This window comes from Symphalangus syndactylus, chromosome 8 (genome assembly GCF_028878055.3).
Source record: "Symphalangus syndactylus isolate Jambi chromosome 8, NHGRI_mSymSyn1-v2.1_pri, whole genome shotgun sequence".
Taxonomy (NCBI): Eukaryota; Metazoa; Chordata; class Mammalia; order Primates; family Hylobatidae; genus Symphalangus; species Symphalangus syndactylus.
In genome coordinates this window covers 106,259,096-106,279,546 of record NC_072430.2, presented here as the reverse complement: position 1 = coordinate 106,279,546, position 20,451 = coordinate 106,259,096, and the positions used below count along the sequence as shown (strand labels likewise).

Below are 20,451 nucleotides of genomic sequence, written 5' to 3'. Positions count from 1 at the left end.
TTCTAGTCAACAGTAGATGATTATTAGGTAAGTTTTTTTGAAGAGTCAAAAGTTATATGTCGGCCAGGTGTGGTGGCTGACTCCTGAAATCCCAGCACTTTGGGAGACCGAGGCGGGAGGCTCACTTGAGACCAGGAATTCAAGACCAGCCTGGACAACACAGCAAGATTCTGTCTCTACAAAAAATTTAAAAAATTAGCTAGGTGTAGTTGCATGTGCCTGTAGTCCTAACTGTTTGGGAGGCTGAGGTGGGAGGATGGCTTAAGCCCAGGAGGTTAAGGTTGCAATGAGCTATGATTGTACCACTGCACTCCAGCCTGTGTGACAGAGCTAGATCCTGTCTCAAAAGAAAAAAAAAAAGTTACATGCGGATTTTCTACTGCACACGGGGTGGGGAGTGGGGGTAGGGGGTGGGGGGCTTGGCACCCCTGATCCCTGTGTTGTTCAAGGTCAACTGTGTATATCTATATGTGCCACTAAACCTTGTTAAGTATACTTAGGCCAAAATGTTTAAACTGTTTCCACCAGCTTTTTGCACTCATCTTCAAACATAAAAGAAAATAACACTTTTATTTGTTATATTGATAGTTGTTATGCTTTCCTCTTTTTATTTTATTTTACTTTTATTTTTTATTTTATTTTATTTTTTTTTTGAGACGGAGTCTCGTTCTGTTGCCCAGGTTGGAGTGCAGTGGTGTGATCTCAGCTGACTGCCAGCTCCACCTCCAGGGTTCATGCCATTCTCCTGCCTCAGCCTTCTGAGTAGCTGGGATTACAGGCGCTTGTCACCATGCCCGGCTAATTTTTTTGTATTTTTAATACAGGCAGGGTTTCACCGTGTTAGCCAGGATGGTCTCGATCTCCTGACCTCGTGATCTGCCTGCTTCAGCCTCCCAAAGTGCAGGGATTACAGGCGTGAGCCACCACCACGCCCAGCCGCTTTCCTCTTATTAATGAGAAGAGTCCAAGGTTCCCCCAGTGGTAAAACACAGGGGTTGGGTTTTGTGCCTGCCCAGGACCCATCCACTTCCAGCATTCCATGAATTTGCCTTTGATTCTCAGTCAGTTTTGCCAGAAAGATCTCCGAGAGCTGGTAACACTGGAAAGTTTTTTTGCCCATTTTAATTTAACTTTTTTAGAGTTCATTTCTATCAAAAACTAGTAAGGCCCTATTGTCAGAGCTGTCTTAAAGGTATTTCCAAACTTGTTTCTTATTCTTCACTTGACAAGTGCTGTCACAGGGCTCCATCACTCCTAGAGTAACAGCTACCAATAAACAGAAAATTATTTCCAACCAGCTAACATGCTGTTTACTTTCCAGAAAAATTGCACTTTCCAATCTGACAGTTGATCAAGGGGTATCCCGCTGCTGTCAGCAGGAAGAAATGTTTAAACACAGAGATGGGAGTTTAAACATTTTCTCATTATCACAGAATAAGGGGAAAAAACACAAATAAATAAATAAGTAAAAATGGCATCCAGACTCTCTAACCCCCTGCTGGGAGCGTAATGAAGCTGGGTCATGTGACCTGAAGGAGTGGGCTTTTATCTCTGGCCCCAGTATCGTTACTCAAGTGACACCTGTCACATGACCCAACGTCGGTCTTTTATCTGCCTTCCCCAGGCACTCTTTTGGGGAATTGTCTTTTTCAGAGATGCGTGGCCCATTGCAGCCATTGTAGTGGGCGCTGTTTGTGTGATTAGCCTGGCCTTTTGTGTTTCCTGCCTTGAATCCCCTAGATCTTTCTCTAAACATCGAAACATAAAAAATTACAAAATACCTACAAAACTAAAACAAAAACCAAAAAGATCTCAAAGCGGAAAAAATCAGTGCCATTATTTTATTCATACAAGTTTTCAGGAATTGGAATTTGTCTGCAGAGAAAAATATCTATATTTTAAAACTCTGATCCTCATTTTTTAATCTGTTCTTCAGAGTAGGAGGTTAGTGAAACCCAGGGTTCCTGCAGCTCTAGCCAGGCTCACCAAATGGAACCACAGTCACAAACAGAACCAGAATCAGGTGTTGTCGACTTTCCCTCCCAACGTCATCCCCAAACCCAAACTCACTGTTAAATCTAAGTTGGTTCCATATTGTCCTCCTGCCTTCCCTTCCAGGCCAAACCCCGTGGGTATTAGCATATTTAATTCCCCTGTTCCTTTTTTTTTTTTCATTTACTATCACCACCACCACCTAATTTTTATAGTGCTTACTATGTGCCAGGCACTGTTTAAAATATTTAATTACTTATTATTATTATTTTTTGAGATGGAGTCTTGCTCTTTCACCCAGGCTGGAGTGCAATGGTATGATGTTGGCTCACTGCCGCCTCCACCTCCTGGGTTCAAGCAATTTTTGTGCCTCAGCCTCCCGAGTAGCTGGGATTACAGGCGTGTGCCACCACACCTGGCTAATTTTTGTATTTTTAGTAGAGACCAAGTTTCACCATGTTGGCCAGGCTGGTCTCGAACTCCTGACCTCACATGATCCTCCTGCCTCGACTTCCCAAAGTGCTGGCTTACAGGCGTGAGCCACAGCACCCGGCCCAATTTATTTATTTATTTTGAGACAGGGTCTTGCTCTATCACGTAGGCTAGAGTCCAATGGCACCATCACAGCTCACAGCAACCTCTGAACTTCTGGGCTCAAGCAATCCTCCCACCTCAGCCTGCCAAGCAGCTGGGATTACAAGCGTGTGCCACCATGCCCAGCTAATTTTTTCATTTCTTGTAGAGATGAGGTCTCACTATGTTGTCCAGGCTAGTCTCAAACTCCTGACCTCAAGTGATCCTCCCACTTTGGCTTCTCAAGGTGCTGGGATTACAGGCATGAGCCACCGTGCCCAGCTTCTTTAAGATATTTTAAATGTATTAATTCGTTTAATCCTCACCACCAACTCTATGAATCAGATACTATTATCATTCCTATCTTACAAAGGAGGAAGTGAAAGCAGAGAAGGGAGGTAACTTGCCCCCAGATCACACAGTTAGTAAGTGGCAGAGACAGATTTGAACAAATGCCGGATTGTGTACCACCTGGCTCCTGATTCTGTACACCTGCTCAATGGTTCAATTATATTTTATCTGTGTACTTTTCCTCTTCTCCAGTCTCAGAGGACATGCATCTCTTACCCTCTCCCAGGCAAACATAGACTCTTAATCTCCTTTCCTTCAATCTCTGAATCTTCACTGATTCATTTATTCCACAAGTGTTTCCTAAGCGCCAACTACGTGTCATGCACAATTCTGGGTGCTTGGGATATATCAGTAACAGAACATATCAAAATCGTTTTTCCTGTGGGGCTTGATTTCTACTGTGGGAGATAGAAAACATAATAAATGTAATACATTAGTACATCGTATATGAAAAAGCAAAGCCAAAACAGAACAGGACAAGGGAGAAAAAGTGTGCTGGGTTGCAGTTGAAACATGGTAGAGTTCATTCATTCAAAAGACGTTTACTGAGACTCTGCTACGTGCAAGACAGTGTTCAAGATGCTTGAGATACACTAGTGAATAAAACAGATTCCTAGGCCGGAGGTGGTGGCTCACCCAAAGGCAGGCAGATCACCTGAGGTCAGGAGTTCGAGACCAGCTTGGCCAACATGATGAAACCACATCTCTACTAAAAATACAAAAATTAGCCAGGCATGGTGGCATGCATCTGTAATCCCACCTACTTAGGAGGCTGAGGCAGGAGAATTACTTGAACCTGGGAGGCGGAGGTTGCAGTGAGCTGAGATCACACCACTGCACTCCAGCCTGGGTGAGAAGAGCAAAACTACATATCAAAAAAATGTAAATAAAATAAAATAAAACAGATTCCTATCCTCATGGAACTTACATTCCAGCTGGGGGGAGAGACAAACAATAAATATCATAAATTGGTAAATCTATTCTGGAGCACGACATCAAGTGATAAGATGCTTTAGAAAAATAGGGCAGGTTAAGGGGGATTGGTGTACAGGAGGCTTCCAAATTAGTGGCCCATTAAATAGGGTGGCCAGGATAGGCTTCACCAACCGGTGACATTTGGACAAAGGCTTGAAGTAGGCAAGGGAGTTGGCTGTGTGGATATTTGGAAGAGGGGTTCTAGGCAGAGGGACGAGCCAGGCAAAAACTAGAGAAGGGATCATGCCTGGTATTTTTGGATTATCTACTGATTCTTCAACTTCTCTCTTTTTTCTTCAGCTCATAAAAATGTATAATCTCTCCTATGCCAAACAAAACACGAAACCTGTCAGTCCTTCCATGCTCTAGTGAGTCCTCCATTTTTCCTATCCTTTTATGCAAGAATTTCTGAAAGATATTCCCTGATTCTGCTTTCTTACCTGTCACTGTCTCTTTAATACATCATGCTTTTCTATGACCACCATGCCATGGAAGCTGCTCCCTTGTAGGTTACCAAGGACTGGTAGCCTTCCAAATCCACGGCCTTTCTTTGTTCACACCTTCCTGGCGGTTTTCTCTGCAGGCTACTTAATCTTGGAACGCTCTTGTTAACTTCTGTCACACGGAATGGTTCTAGTCCCTCCCCTCTCCGCACAACACCTCCCCTTTCCACCAATTTCTAACCACTAATGCTTTGTCTCCTTTGTTGATTCTTCCATCTCCAAGCTCTAAATATGAGCTTTCCCAAGGTACGATTCTTGTGCTTCCTTTCTCCAGATATGTTCTCTTGGGCAGTCACATCCTGGGGACTTCAAGGACCATCAGTGTGTAGATGACACTCACTCACAGCCATCTCCACATCCTGTTCCCAGGCTGGCGGTTCTAATCATCTTATGCACACCAGTACCTCAAACTCAAGATGTCTAAAAGTGAGCTCATAACTGTCTCTCTCAAAGGAAGTACCCAAGTGTGAATGATGTAAAAAGCCATCCAGGCCCCCAGATTGGAAACCTTATGCCCATTCTTCACCTCCCACTGCCCCCAACACCACACGGCCCAATGATCAATTAGTTGCTGTGGCAGATTCTATTGGTTGTCTGCCCAATAGTCTGTCCCCGCTTCTTCCTCAGTCATCTCCTCTGTGATAGGGCAGACTGATAGGTTGTCATGACTATTTAGGAATTTGCCCCTTAGCAGAGGTGGTCCTAGCTTCAGATCAGGAGGAAATCCTGAATGTTCTAAAGCAGCTATCGAATTCCCCTTGCTACCATTTCAGAAGCAGGTATGTGACAGTCTTATCAGAAGATATAAAGAGAACTGTGCTTTCTTTCTTTCCTTTTTTTTTTTTTTTTTTTGTTGAGACAGTGTCACTCTGTTACCCAGGCTGGAGTGCAGCGGCACAACCTCGGTTCACTGCAACCTCTGCCATCCAGGTTCAAGTGATTCTCCTGCCTCAGCCTCCTGAGTAGCTGGGATTACAGGCACCTGCCAACACGCCCAGCTAATTTTTGTAGTTTTAGTAGAGATGGGGTTTTACTACCTCGGCCAGGCTGGTCTTGAACTCCTGACCTCGTGATCCACCCGCCTCAGCCTCCCAAAGTGCTGGGATTACAGGCGTGAGCCACTGGGCCCAGCCTGTGCTTTCTTTTAAAATGAAGCATACAGGAAGAGATGGTCTCTTCTTCAACTGGATGTAGACATGTCTGCATGTGATGCTTGGAATTGTGGCAGGATCTTGTGACCATGATAGGAACCAGCCTGAGGACTAAGGCAATGAAGGACACTGAAGATGCAGTGAAGAAAGATAGAAAGACCCTACGTCCCTGTGATGTCATTGACCCATCAGATGAATCAATCTTGGAGCCACCTACTTCTAGGCTTCTTATGTAAAATAATACCCTTGTGGGTTAAGCCATTGAATTGGGGTTTTCAATTCATTACAACCCAAAACACCCTGTTCTTTCTTTTTTTTATTAGTTTTATTATTTTTTTTAGAGATGGAGTCTTGCTCTATTGCCCAGGCAGCCTCAAACTCCTAGGCTCAAGGGATCCTCCTACCTCAGTCTCCTGAGTAGCTGGAAATACAGGTGCATGTCATCTCTCCCAGCTCCTGTCCTTTCTATAATACCCTCACATTGGGGATCTTTTTTGTTGTTGTTGTTGTTGTTGTTGTTTTGAGACTGTCGCCCAGCCTTGCTCTGTCACCCAGGCTGGAGTGCAATGGTGTGATCTCGGTTCATTGCAAGCTCCAAGTAGCTGGGACCACAGGTGCTTGCCACCACGCCTGGCTAATTTTTTTTGTATTTTTAGTAGAGACGGGGTTTCACCGTGTTAGCCAGGACAGTCTCAATCTTCTGACCTCGTGATCTGCCCGCCTTGGCCTCCCAAAGTGCTGGGATTACAGGCGTGAGCCACTGCACCCGGCCCGGGGATCTTCTTATCCCTTCAGTTGCCTGCCTGGCACACTCTCCCTTCATGACAAAGCCTACGTCATCTCCTCTGTGATAGGGCAGATTGATATGTTGTCATTGGATCTTATATTTATTTACAGCTAACTCTCCATTAGACTATATGATCCTTGGGGAAACTGTGAATTTTTGTATTTCTATTGCCTGGATGTTTGCTGAATAATTAATGAGAAGGATTATTTTATATCTTGGTTCCATTTTGGTCTACTTACAAGATTTTCTTGTAATATCCAATGATATTGATAGTTCTTACAATAGAAACAATTGTGTATAAGGATGATAATAAACTTGGATGATTTTATTACTGAGCACATGAGATCTTATATCGCGTGCACATCAACCCACTTAGGGATAGAGAAGAGTTAGAAGTAGAAAATGTGCAGAAAATCAGGGAGGATGGACTAAAATAAACTGCCCTCGGAATTTATTAATGAAAGGTGTCAAAACTAACCAAAAGGTGTTCATCTTCTCTGTCAATGTAACCTTCAGGAAAAGACTTTCTGAGTTGTTTGGTTCTAAGAAGTGTAACTTTTCAGTGATTTATTTTCTTCCAGCATCCACTGGAGGCTCTCAGAGATTTTATTTTTAAAAGGCAAAATCTTTACAGACTAACTTCAAGGTGGTATTAAATGCACACTTAAAATATCAAGAAATGTTAGAAGACATCACTATCAACTCTCGTATAAATCCTGTCACTCTATGTCAGCACCGTTCAACAGAACTTTCTGCAATAATAGAAATGTTCTGTGTCTGCATCATGCAATATGGCAGCCACCAGCCTCTGAGCTATTGACATTTGAAATATGGTCAGTGTGAATGAGAAACTGATTTTTACATTTAATAATTCAAATGTAAATATAAATAGTCACATGTAGCTAGTAGCTACCACGTTGGATAGTGCAAGTGTGTGTTTTATGTGTCCTGGTAGCAGTCAGGATAGACTAGGTTATACTATAGTAACAAATAACCTCAAAATATTAGTGGCTTAAAACAATAAAGTTTTACTTCTCTCTTCCACTACACCTTCATCATATGTCATCCGGGAACTCTGTTCTACATCTCCTCATTCTGGGATCATCTTAAACACTGCTGGTCACTGGAACCGAGGGAAAGTAAAAAGAAATTTGAGTCGGATGTGGTGGTGCACACCTGTAGTCCTGACTACTTGGGAGGCTGAGGTAGGAGGATTGCGTGAGCCCAGGAGTTTGAGTCTGTAGTGTGTGATGATCATAACCTGTGAATAGTCACTGCGTGCCAGCCTAGGCCACATAGTGAGACCCCGTCTCAAAAAACAGAACAAAAAAAAAAAAAGGAAAGAAATTTGGAGGGTCTTATACTGGCAATCAAATGAATGCTTGGCCCAGAAGTGACACAGATCACGTCTACTCACAATTCATTAGCCAGAACTAACCACGTGGCCATATCCACCCATCAGAGAGCCAAGAAGTGCGACCCCATTATGGATGCCTGGAAGACAGAAATATTAGGTGAATAGCACTAGTGGCTAAGTAAGCATCACTAAAATAACTAGTGCCTCAAACTGAACAAAAATAAATTATGTTTTTTAAAGTCTGGTGTTGGTCTATACAGAAGAAACAACAAAAACATGGGATGAAAAAATATGCACAAATTCCAGGAATGTTTATTTGATAAAATTGAGAAATGAAAAATTTAAATGTTTTGAGTCTTATAATATTTATTAAGCTTTTGAACAGGTAAATCCATTAAAGAAGGAAGCACAAGCATAATCATATGCATAAGGTATATGCATATGCATAAGCATAATGTTCTTCCATTATAGAGAGGATAATTCTGTCAACTTCCACTTAATAAAATCAATTTTTTAATAACAAAATTTGTCTATTCATTCCTGCAGCAATAGTATCTAACCATAATTCCAAGCATAGTCTGTCCACAGCTGTTCCAAAGTCATTACTGGAGAATCTTGGAATTAGATGGGGCATTGGAGGTCAGCTCTTCTAACCTCCAACATGGGAATCCCTCCTATAGCTCTCATATCTTCAGGGAGGCAGAGGAATCCCACTACTGTTGTGGGAACTCAGTGTATTGATGGACAGGTGAAACTGCTCAAGAACTTTTGCTGATGCGTCAACAGTAGCATCCCTGAGCTTTCGATTGGTACTAGCATTATCTTTGGGGGACACGAAATTATACTATTAATTCATGTTGAACTTGAAAGTGCCAATTTCCACTAAGTCACAGCCTTTTTTACGTTGTAGCCCAAAGTGTAAGAATTTAAGTCGGATGAAATTTGATGGAAATAAGTGTTGTTTTGGCCTGCTGTTCACTGGCTTCTAGCAAGGTGTCTTTTGAATCATGATCCAATACTAAATAGCAGCTGCCTCTGCAAGAGTTGTATATTCTCTAAATTTGATAGGTGTCAAGAACATTGGAGAGCCAGGTCTGAGGTTTGCATCTTAACTCTGGCATGCTACTATGAAGGAGTTATTTAACTTCACTGAGCCTCAGTCTCCTCTTTTGTGAAATGGAAGTCATAAATTAATAATAATAGTACTTACTCCAAGGAGTTCTATGAATAAGTTGTCCATGTACTCTGATTTATTCAAGTAATTAATAAAAATATTTGACCAGAATAGGACTCAAGACTGAACCTTGTAGCACACCATGGCTGGCCTTTCTCTGGGTTAAATAAACACCATGATTTGAATACATATATCTGCTCCATCACCCAGCCTGCACTGTTTCATCTTTCAGGTATAGCTGGACAGGCTTTGTCAAATGCCTTACTAAAATCAGATACTTACGCAGGCAGGTTGATTTGGGCTACCCATGTGTCTTTTTCCTTTTCCCATCTCAGACATTGGGGGATAGTTACTATTTTTTAATTCTCTCTTAATTAGTTCCTCCTTGTTCTTCCAAAGGATATACAGAGGTCTCTGGTTTCTAGGCTACTACATTTCCTGAGATGATCCCTAGACAGAAGCGATTTGAGTTTCCCTGGCTTCTTTTAGAAGGAGTCATTGTATAAAATGGCACACGTGTTAGCTAAGACAGATCTCTCATTTTACTTGAGGTGTGTGTGTGTGTGTGTGTGGTGGTGCAACAGGGCTTAAATTACATCTTTGGAACTCTGCTCCCATTTACTTATTCAATATCTCCACCATCAAACCAGCGCTTAGATTCCCCATCACTGTTGCCATCATCACAGGCAATTAAGATTCAGTCGGAGGAGATAGCCTGAAATTCAATTCTAATCAGCAGCCAAATCCAAACTTCTAAAATATGGGTTGGGTGGTAATATGTTCTGATAATCCAGTTTAGTGAGGGAGGAAGTGCCCCCTACAAAATAATAATAGTCCTCAGGAAGTCCTTTTGTTAACAGTGTTCTCCAAGAAACCATCTTTTTCTAAACTTTAGTTTTCTCCTTGCCACAGAAATCCTTTTGTTGGGAGAAATTGTAAGTGAACACAGGAGTGGCAGGTCTCTGTAAGCACCAGCTCTGTCTCCAGATTCTTTTAAATTGTCAGTCTCTTATCTGTCTTTTTGGGAAATCAACCTTCTAGCCCAGGAATCTCTTAACAAATGCCAAAATGAATGAAGTTATTCAGAAGCCCTCTTCTTAGACTTAGTTTATGTCTAGTTTTTTAAAATCAATCACTTAAATTCTATGCAAATGACAATAGCAATAACCTTGCATTTTCTTCTTCAAGGCGATAGTATTATGTACTATCGCCTTGAACACCATATTTAAACTATTCTAGGTCACAGGCGAGGGCATAAAACCCCTTGTTCAGTATGGAGTTAGATTTGAAGCTCCTTAGTAAGCTGAAGCAAATGAAAACCGAAACTGCAGAAATACAGCCCTGGAAGTGAATGAAAAATAAACACAATTAAAATAATGAACAACAGAGTATTGATGAAGGAAATCAGTTAAACATTGCAAAGTTATTGATGGCATTATATATATTGATAGAAAAGGTAATGATAAAGCATAAGAGAGGCAGCATCTTAACCCTGGTTATAAGAACTAAGAAAGCTTTACAAATAATCAAAATCTATCTCCAGATGGATTCTATAAGCTATCATTGTAACTCACCACCACCAACTGCTCAAAACATGCCAAGCTTTGAAAGAATATGTGTAAAGCCCTTACTGTAGTGCCTGGTGTGTGGTATCTATCCAGTAAATTTTAGTTCTCCTCTATTTCTCTGTTGTAGACATCAGTATACACTTTTTCCCTGCCTGAAACTGACATTTTGAAGCTCTTTCAAGAATCTTAATTTTGAGGCATTGCTGCCAGTTACGAAGTCCTAATACCCCAATTTACATTTTGACTCTCCTGAAAAGTGAATATTTTAACATAAATTCAATTCACTGGAAAAGATTTACAGGCCCCAAGTGTCCATGTGATTACTGCTTTTAGTTTCTTTAACTCTAGCACTCTAGATTTTGCTGATCCCAAGCCATTTATTAAACAGTTTAATTGCTCTAGCTTTTCCCTCTTGTGGCTCATCTCAGTTTTATCTCCTTACATTCGTACCAAGGCCTAGGGACATCATGAGATTACTCTAGCAGAGACAAAATCTGCCTTCTCCCTTCTTCAATTGCTGGTGCAGGCCACAAGCTTGACACGCTGCATTTTATTGATTTTCTATTTTGACCGATTTATGTCTACAGGTAACCATTCTTTGTGGAAGGTCACTGTAGATCAGAAAGGCAAGGTTATCTCCCTACCTTCCAGCTGCTTAAGAAAATAAAATAACAGCAATAGAAATAATAGTAATGTTAATGGAGCACCACCATCTGAGCCCATTTCCATTAGTGTCTTTGATAATTTTATGAAGAGTAAGCCCTCCACTTCACAGAACGCAGCTAAAGTTCATTCTGTCCTTATAACTAGCAGGTTTAAAATAATTATACAGTAAAAGCTCTGCTCTAGAGAATATTTTGCTTGGGAAATACCACATTATATCACCAATTGTAATTCTAAATGTATATTGTCAAAATACAAACTTAGGTATTTCATACAATGCTCTGAGGATCAGCTATAATATTAAACTTCCCTGCTTTTTGAAGACAAGACAATGATCTTAGAAGAGCCAGGAAGCTGATATCTTTAATGTGTATATGCCTTTAAATCGTGACAGCCAAAGATAGAGATCAAAAGAAAGAAGAGTGAATCCAGCCATGTGAGTGATATTGTTGGGGGGTGTGTAGGGAGATGCTGGTGGTTACCATCTAGGCCCCTGGGAAGCACGGCCAAGCTGTGGTTGTCAAATGGGTGGCCAAATCATAGGATAATGCTTGTGGTTTGGGATATAGCCAGGGTCACCTAAAGGGCGGGCAGGCTGGCTGGCAGGCTCTGCATGTGGGCTCTACCTTGATTCCTCTATCTTGATTGCTGTCCCATCTACCGCCATGGAAGCCCCAGTATGGGAAGTGCTCTTGAGACATCTATAGGGTTGTCTATATTATGGTGACTTTTGGAGTTGTCCCACCTGGCTTCCTGTGCCAGCTAGCAGTACTCATTTAAGGGTATGGTGGCTCTGGGAAAATCCTTCACAGCACCCCTTCCTCCTCAAGATTACCCTGGAAAGTAATTTGTGCCACAAAAGTGACCAACCATCCTGGTTTACCCAGGACTGAGCCAATTCTAGTACTGAGCATCCTACATCCAGGAAACCCCTTGGTTTTGGGGAAAACTTTGACAGTTTGTTACCCTTACCAGGACAAAATTTTGCCCTGTCCGTTGACAGTGAGAATTCCCTAGTTAAGGAAAAACAGTTGTTTTCAATGTGCAGAAGTTGCACCTTAGCGTCTATACAAATAGATTTCCAGCTGGGCGCTGTGCCTCACGCCTGTAATCCCAGCACTCTGGGAGGCTGACGCACCAGGAGTGCAGTGGTGTGATCTTGGCTCACTGCAACCTCTGCCTCCCTTCATCCCACCTGTGTCAGCTGAAGATCTCACACTGATGAGGAAGCGTGGAAGTTCTGTCTTAGGAGCTTTATCCCTGCTCCGGGAGTGGAAGAGAAAGGCAATGCATGTAATTATTCTCTTTGCCCAGCCCAGGCAATGGAGGCCTGAAGAGGCAAGGCTACTTGTCCTAGAGCTGGCGAGGAAGAACTAGAAACAGCACAGAGGTGCTCTGAATCCCTGCGCAATGTCCTCTCCACCTGGCACCAATTGCTTTTCAATTTGGTCCATAAGGAACCTCACTGTTGCAACCACTTACCTGGAAGAACCTTGGCGATCTCGCCCTTTCTTTTCACCAGCATTTGCTAAACTGGGCTGGGTGGTGACCTGTCTGGTAGGAGGCCAAAAGGTCATACATTTCTGGCTTTAGCCTCACTCCTGAAACTGTAAACAAAGACTCCTCTGTAGGAATGAAAAGAGAGAAGCACCAATATGTTATTTCCTGGGATCTTTTGTGGTATATTTTTGTCTGTTGTAATATTTGCCACCTGAAGAAATGTCAAAACATGAGCCAGACTTATTTACTAATAATTCATACTGACTCATAGATGACTCACTTTACTGAATCCAGTAGTTGGCAAGTGCTTTCTATTTAATTCAATTTAATGCATAGTTACCAAGTGAACACTTGTGCAAGGCAGTATGCTACGTGTTGAAGATGATAAAAATAGGAATAAAACTGGGAGGGACACACACATACACATACAAACAAGGACCGAAAGTGAGACACAAACAAAGGATTATGAAAACCTCTCCCTCCAAGTCTATGGAGCACAAAGAGAGCACAGACAAGGTGTCCTTTGAGACCTGAAGGATTACTATGCCATCAATAGTGAAGGACTGCCAAGGAGGATATTCCCGGTTGAGGGATCAGCATGAGCAAAGATACGAAGGAACAAAAGTGTTTCAGGGAACTGCAAGTCATCTTGCATGGTTAGAACAAGACAGAGAGGGAGATAAAGTTGGAAAAATAGTTGGAACCAGATGGTGAAGGGAACTAATATCATGTCAAGGAGTCCGGACGTTAGTTAGAGGGTGATGTTAGAGAGTGACAGGCAATGAGCTTCACGTTGGGCTAGATATGTTTTAGAAAGTTTTCAATTTTGTTAGTTACATTAGGCAATCTTTTTTTTTTTTTTTTTTTTTTTTTTTTTTTTTTTTTTTGAGACAGAGTCTCCCTCGGTGGCCCAGGCTGGAGTGCAGTGGTGTGATCTCGGCTCACTGCAGCCTCCGCTTCCTGGGTTCAAGTGATTCTCCTGCCTCAGCCTCACAGTAGCTGGGATTACAGGCAAGCACCACCACATCCGGCTAATTTCTATATTTTTAATGGAGACAAGGTTTCACCACGTTGGCCAGGCTGGTCTTGAACTCCTGACCTCAGGTGATCCACCTGCCTCGGCCTCCCAAAGTGCTGGGATTATAGGCATGAGCCACGGTGCCTGGCTGGCAATCTGTTTATATAGACTCTAAGGTGCAACTTCTGCAAATTAAAAAAAAAAACTATTTGAAAATATATATACTACCTTTGATGTCCAAATCAGGTATTTGGTTAGCTCAGAATACTGGCAGTTCGCATTTTCCCAAGTGACTGTGTTTGTTAAGTGCTTGCTAACTCCTGAATACTCACTACACTAAAGCTACAAGCCAATTCCTCCAAAAGTTGACATTGCAAGGGGCTTATCTGAAAAGTAGGGAAAATAAAACTTCCTGGCAGATTGCTGTAAGTTTAAAGAAGATAATATATGCAAAACACCTTGTGTTAGTTTCTGATACACAATATGTTTTTAATAAATGGTAGCCATTGTTACAAGTATTAGCACAGATATCTGGGAAAAATAGCAAGAGGCAGCAGCCACATTGTCGCCAAAGCACATCCGCAAAATTTGCTCAGGGCCCCTTTCCACTTGGGCATTGCTTTTCCCAGGTTCACAATTTGCATAAACCTGGGATGCTCAAAATACCTCACAATTTAACAAAAAGAGAGGCTTCTGTCCTTAGTGCACCAAAAGCATAAAATGCCTTAATAATACTGTTTGCTGGAAGCTGCTCACACCCAAAGGGAAGAAATAAACTTGCCAGCTCTGCCTCACCTGGCCTAAACTTCTGCCCTGAAATGCTGTGGGTAATCTGGGGCCTCTTCCTCTTGTATTTGGAATCGCACATTGGCTAGGCTGGAAAGGGGAGCCATCATATCATTTGTTGATATGCATAAGACATTTTCACAAGGACATTGTAATATGCAATTTTGTATTCTACTTTCTTTTAGATCTTGTCATAGCATAGACAGTTAAATGGCTAAAATAAACAGTGCGTATACTTTACCAATTATTCTCAAATCAACTCAAATCCAAACCATTTGGGGAACTTCTCTCAGGGAGAAGTATCCTCTTGCCTTGGGGACAGTGGCATGAAAAGCTGGGATTTCCCTTCGGCTTCCTTGCTCCTCAAAAGCAGCAGCTCCTCAAAAGCAGGGAGGGAGGGAGAGAAAGAGACACTATCTGGCAGAACATGCTGGGAAGGCAACCGGTTAATCAAAAGGATTCCAATTTGGCCGTGGACTGCCAGACTCTCCTTCCCAACTCATAGAAAAAGAAAAAGAAAAAGGAGGAAGGAAGAAAGAAAGGGAAATAAAAAACGAAAGAAGCTGTAGCGCGGCTCTCCTTCAGCAATCTCACAAATGCAAAACCTTCCACTCTGGTGACTCCTCATTAGCTTCCCGAGGCTGACAGCATAATTATCGCAGCTGCTTCACTCTTAGAATAAATAAATATGAAAGCGGGTGTTTAAAAATTTTTTGAGAAGGGAAATTCAGTCATCTAGACAGTCGGCAGGACAAGTTTATTTAAAACTTTTAGATTCTTATGTATTTAGATCATTTCGGAACGAGATAATGAGATAGTTGTCTTTTTAGTCTAATTGAGTTCCTAAGCTCATGGCTGTTGGCTGTCACCCCTTTCAAACTTTGCTTTAACTTTCCTTCCTTTAGAAATCTGATCCTGGTGTCTCCATTTACTCTTCCTGGGCTGATAACCTGGTGAAGGCTCAGTGCACTGGAGCGCAGAAAGTGACTTAATGGGATTGAGGGGCTAAATAACCTTTCACAGGAAACAAGATAATCAAATCTCTTTTACTTGCCCATAATGGCTAAAAGAGAAAGCACAAGCAAAAAAAAAAAAAAAAAAAAAAAAAAAGGTTGAAAATTAAGCTATCATTTCAAAATGTCTTGTAATCTTCCGTGTCACGTGGGTTTTGCACTACTCTCCCACATCATCAATCCATCAGCTGGAGATGCTTAGTGCATTTAATTATTCAAAGTGCACACATCCTCGTGATTATGCGGTAATTTTAGCTCATGTGTATGTATAGAGAATTCATATCTTCAAAGCCCAGAGGATCACACAGCACTTTAAATTGAAGTTGCTAACTAACACGAAGTGCACTTAAAACTCTGACTAGGGGCACAGTACACATACATTTCCGATTAAAGCAGATGATCTTTCCTTTTAAAATTAATTATGCCTATTTATTTTTTTCTTTCCCTCCTGCCCTTCATTCTCCCAGGACCAAGTTTATATGAACCCTTGCATTTAGTGAGTTAGAAGCATTATAAAAATAAATATTCTGTCAATCTGGTGTAAAGAAAACTAGTGTTAACCCATTGTGCAGATGGAGAAACTGAGGTTTATGACAGCCAAAACACATTATGTTGGGAAACAAAAAAGAAAACTCAGGTCCTTTAACTCTCAATCCACAGCTCAGACTGCCTGTGCCATTTTGTTTTAACTTATTCTTTTAAACAACTAAGACAATATAACACCAGTATAAGGAAAGCTCTGAGAAAGGAAAAGAAATGACCTACAACCCCCCTAAACTAGAATAGCATTTTTATTTTGTACACTACCTCTCAGTTTCGTTCATGTGCATATTAATTTTCACAGGTACATTATAATATGCAATTTTGTATTCTAGTTTCTTATAGCTCATGTTATAGCATAAAAACTTTCATAATATCACACACTTCTATTAATGATCATTTAAAATGGTTACATAGTACTGTATGTGGAGTCAATATACCAACATTTGTCCAATTGTTTCTCTGGTGTTTAACAGTTACATTGCTTCTTTTTATTTAAAAAATTGTAAAACATTATAGACAACACTGCAATGAACATTTTCATTAATCTAGGTTTTAGGGTTTTTCCCCCTATTCAATTATTTCTTTGGATAATTTCCAGGAACAAAGGCATAGGGTATAAGGGTATGATCATTTTTATGGCTCCCGATATGCATGCTATAACACTTTGCAAAAGTTTCAATACCATCAGCAGAGAATCATTTTACTACAGTCTCATCAACACTGGGAGCTATTAGGTTACAGGAAAAAATAACTAATTTAACGGTTATTTGTACTTTTTTAATCCCTAGTAAAGCAGTCGATTTATTCCATGTGTTGCTGTGCTCTTTTTGTTTCCTCTTGCATAAATTGCTATTTTATGCCTTCAACTCATTTTCCATTGGATTCCTTGATGTTTTCTTATAAAACTGAATGAGTTACAGGTGAAACAAAAACATTTATCACCATCGATTAAGAAATCTTGGTCAGACAAGGTGACTCACGCCTGTAATCCCAGCACTTTGGGAGGCCAAGGCGGGTGGATCACCTGAGGTCAGGAGTTTGAGACCAGCCTGGCCAACATGGTGAAACCCTGTCTCACTAAAAAACGCAAAAATGAGCCGGGTATGGTGGCACAGGCAGGTAATCCCAGCTACTCAGCAGGCTGAGGCAGGAGAATCTCTTGAACCTGGGACATGGAGATTACAGTGAGCCAAGATCATGCCATTGCACTCCAGCCTGGGCAACAAGAGCAAAACTCCATCTCAAAAAAAAAAAAAAAAATCTTAAAACCCAAGGCTGATTGCATATACTATTACAAGAAAAGAAAAGAAAAGAAACTAAGATAAGATGGCATTGAGGAAGAAGTTGGTCCTGGGGCTTAAATCTCTATTCGACATAAATTGAGCCCTCTTAATTGTGAGATATTAAACACGCTACCTGGGGACGTGTGGAATCTTTCCCAGAAAAGCTTTAAAATAAACACAGTACATGAGAGAGTGGGAGGAGCACAGAACTGAGCATCAAGATTTTGGTTCTAATCTTGATTTTGCAACTAAGTTCCTATGTGATCTTTAGCAAGAACAATGAATAGTAGGAAAGGAGTAGCTTTTAGGAGTCGGATTTAAAGTAAAATGTTGGCTCTACAACTTTCTAGCTGTGTGACTTCAAGCAATTAGCCTACCTCACTTCCAGCTGTCTAATCTGAAATATGAAGATAACAATTCCAGCCTCACCAATTAGTACATAGATTGATAATTTATTTAAAGCATATAGATGTCCAATAAAAGGCAGGTACGATTATTCTTCCCCGGGCATCAGTGATTCAGCTATATAATGAAGGTATGGAATAAGTAGTCTTTAAGATCCTTTATAAATAACTCTTTTCTGAATTATTTATCTTCACTTGGAGATTCAGCCACGAACGTAACAAATTTAACCAACTTAAGGGCTTGGTAGGGCTGAGGGACTTGGTTTTCCCAGACTTCTGCCAGCCACACAATGCTATGCAACCCCATAAACCATGTCTCAACCCCAGTATCTCCTCTAATGTATTCAAATGGATTGAGAACAACTTTGTACATAGAAGGTGAGGAAGTGTGTCATGGAGGACATCTCCAAATTTGCTTCTTAAGGGCTGATTAATGGAGGATTTAAAAGGTGGACAGATTGGTCTGAGTTATGTTACAAACTCCTAGAAGTAGCATAGAGTCAAGAGAATGGCTGAGAATCTTCCTTCCCTCTTTTCCAACATCCCCAGCCCCTGAAACCTGGCCTCATAGAACAACAAAATATTCTGGTTCAACTTTGAATGGAATAGACAATAAAACCAATAAACAGAATAGGTTTGAAATTATGTGGAAGCATTTAGAGTGAAACTAAGCTTGATTAGTGCATGTTAAAGAATGTTTAAATTGTTGCAAAAAGGCATACGATGATAAGAAAAACTACAATGGTATATGAGTTAAGACTGAGCCACTATGATTAAAAAGAAGACAACTTCAGAATGATCTTAGATGGTATCGAGAGGAACATGACATTCCTTTGCCCGTATGCCCTTCCTCCCCAATCATCCAGACCCATCGTCTTTCAAGGCCCACTCACAAAATCATCCTGGATCCCCACAGCTGGAGTTAATCTCACCTCCTTCAAACACTTAGAGCACTTTGTTTACTTGATCTGCAGCTGTTTATATATTTGTCTTATTTCCTAAAGGACTGTAAGCTCTTTGAGGACAGGGTCTATGACTAATTCATTTTTGTATCTTTTAATATCACACCTCACAGACACTCAGTAAACCTCCAGTGAATGAATGGAACATGATTCTCCCACCATGCAAGAAATGTGAGTCTATGCTCCCTCCATATTCTCAGAGATAAGCAAAATAATTGGAACAGATTCAGAAGAGAACAATAAAACAAAATGACTAAAAAGTGGGAGAAAGGGAATTTGTATGCGGAAACAAAGGTTAAAGGAATTCAGCCTAAAGTGGCCTTGGGAAGTGATATCATATGGACCTTCCAATATATTAGGGAGATAACACTCAAAGAAGGCCTGAAGTTCTTTTATTGAACCAAAACAAAATATGACTCAGATTTTAACCGGGCAATGAGGCATGCTGAAGAACTTTCGGAGTATAGATATCGGGATGGTGTGATCAAAGGTAGAGGTAAATGCCATGCTTTCTTCCATCCCTATGTGTATATAAGTATACACTAACAATGGGGCCTGTGGTACAGCATTTTTGCAAAATTACTTGTGAAACAATTGCAAGCTTTTAAGATTTTTCCCCCTAAGATGCTAAAACCCATTTTAAAGGAGAAGGGGATTTAGTCCAGGAAGGAATGGGAGACTCAAGTATGAGACTTGGCTAGCAAGCAAAATGGGACCAACCCAGAGAGAGAGAGAGACAGAAAGAGAGACAGCCTTTGATGTCCTGATGATCAAGGACCATGGCTTAAGGACCAGACTCTTAAATCACGTGTCATTTACTGCCTCAGATAAAAAATACTTTTCTGGATCAGTGTCTGTAGTTCAAAATGGCTAGGTTCCAAAATCAGTCTTAACTTTCCAAGGGTAACATTTGGAAGGTTTCCTGCAAGCACAGAGCAGAGCCAGTTTTAAGAAGGGGCAGCTTAATGATTTTCTACTACCCCCACCCCCAAATCATTAAACAGTGTTCCTTTTCCAGAGCCCAAGTTCATGCTGAGGGCAAAGGGAATTAGACGAAGGAGCTGAACCTGCAGCTAAGATTAGAGAGTTGCCAAGGGCCTAATTTTAGGTCCTAGCTGCTGCAGCTGACGTCCTGCCCTGCTGGCTCAGCCACGAGGACCACAAGTGTGGCCGCAAGCCGGTGTCTGAGTGGGAAGAGCGACTCCCTGGCCATCTGCAAAAGCAATTAGCTTGCTGTTGGCTGTGTTTTGAGAGGGACTACCAATAATTTCTCCTTCAACAAGTGTTTCTTCAGGTGTTCACGAGTCAATAAGGGAAAAAGTCAGAACTTGGCAGAAGTTCCCACATGCTTGCCATTCTAATATTCACACTTTTCCACTTCAGGTGCTGTCCAAAAGGAAACTAATCCTGGAATTCCTGGTTTTCATGGCAAATAACCCCCTGATAAATGCCCTTTGGCTCTAAGTGTACTGCCACAACCTAGGGAAAGCATTGTTCAGGACTTCTCAGCGTCATGAAAATAGAGATGGATGGAACAATTCTTTCATTTTGTGAGGAATTTCTATGCCGCTCCTACACTGGGATTTAGGCTGTCCTTCCACTCTCCACGTATTTCCCAGTCCCAGGCTTTATGCTTTAATTGTCTTCTTTAGAGGGCAGACAATAAGAGCTGGCATCTTCCAGATCAAAGGGGAAACAGAATATATTTTAAAGTGACAACTCTGTTATCCTGCAACCAGAATAAAACCAGAATAATAAAATGATATAAATATAAGCCCCTAAATAATTTTATACTGAAATGCCACCAGAGAGCAAAATTTCTTGCATAATTATGGCAGAGAAACTCTC

The 20,451-nt window shown here is 41.2% G+C and overlaps 1 protein-coding gene across 2 annotated transcripts in view; it reads right to left on the bottom strand.

The window, feature by feature from the left end:
- Positions 1–7,979: 7,979 nt before the first annotated feature.
- CDK15 (cyclin dependent kinase 15) overlaps positions 7,980–20,451 on the bottom strand; it is a 115,001-nt gene continuing 102,529 nt past the window's right edge. For both annotated transcript variants that reach the window (XM_055290229.2, XM_055290230.2), the window contains exons 14-15: positions 12,577–12,719; positions 7,980–10,204 (exon numbers count right to left, since the gene is read on the bottom strand). In XM_055290229.2, coding sequence (XP_055146204.1) covers positions 12,610–12,719 — 110 coding nt within the window. In that variant the 3' untranslated portion in view covers positions 7,980–10,204; positions 12,577–12,609. The remainder of the gene's footprint in view (positions 10,205–12,576; positions 12,720–20,451) is intronic.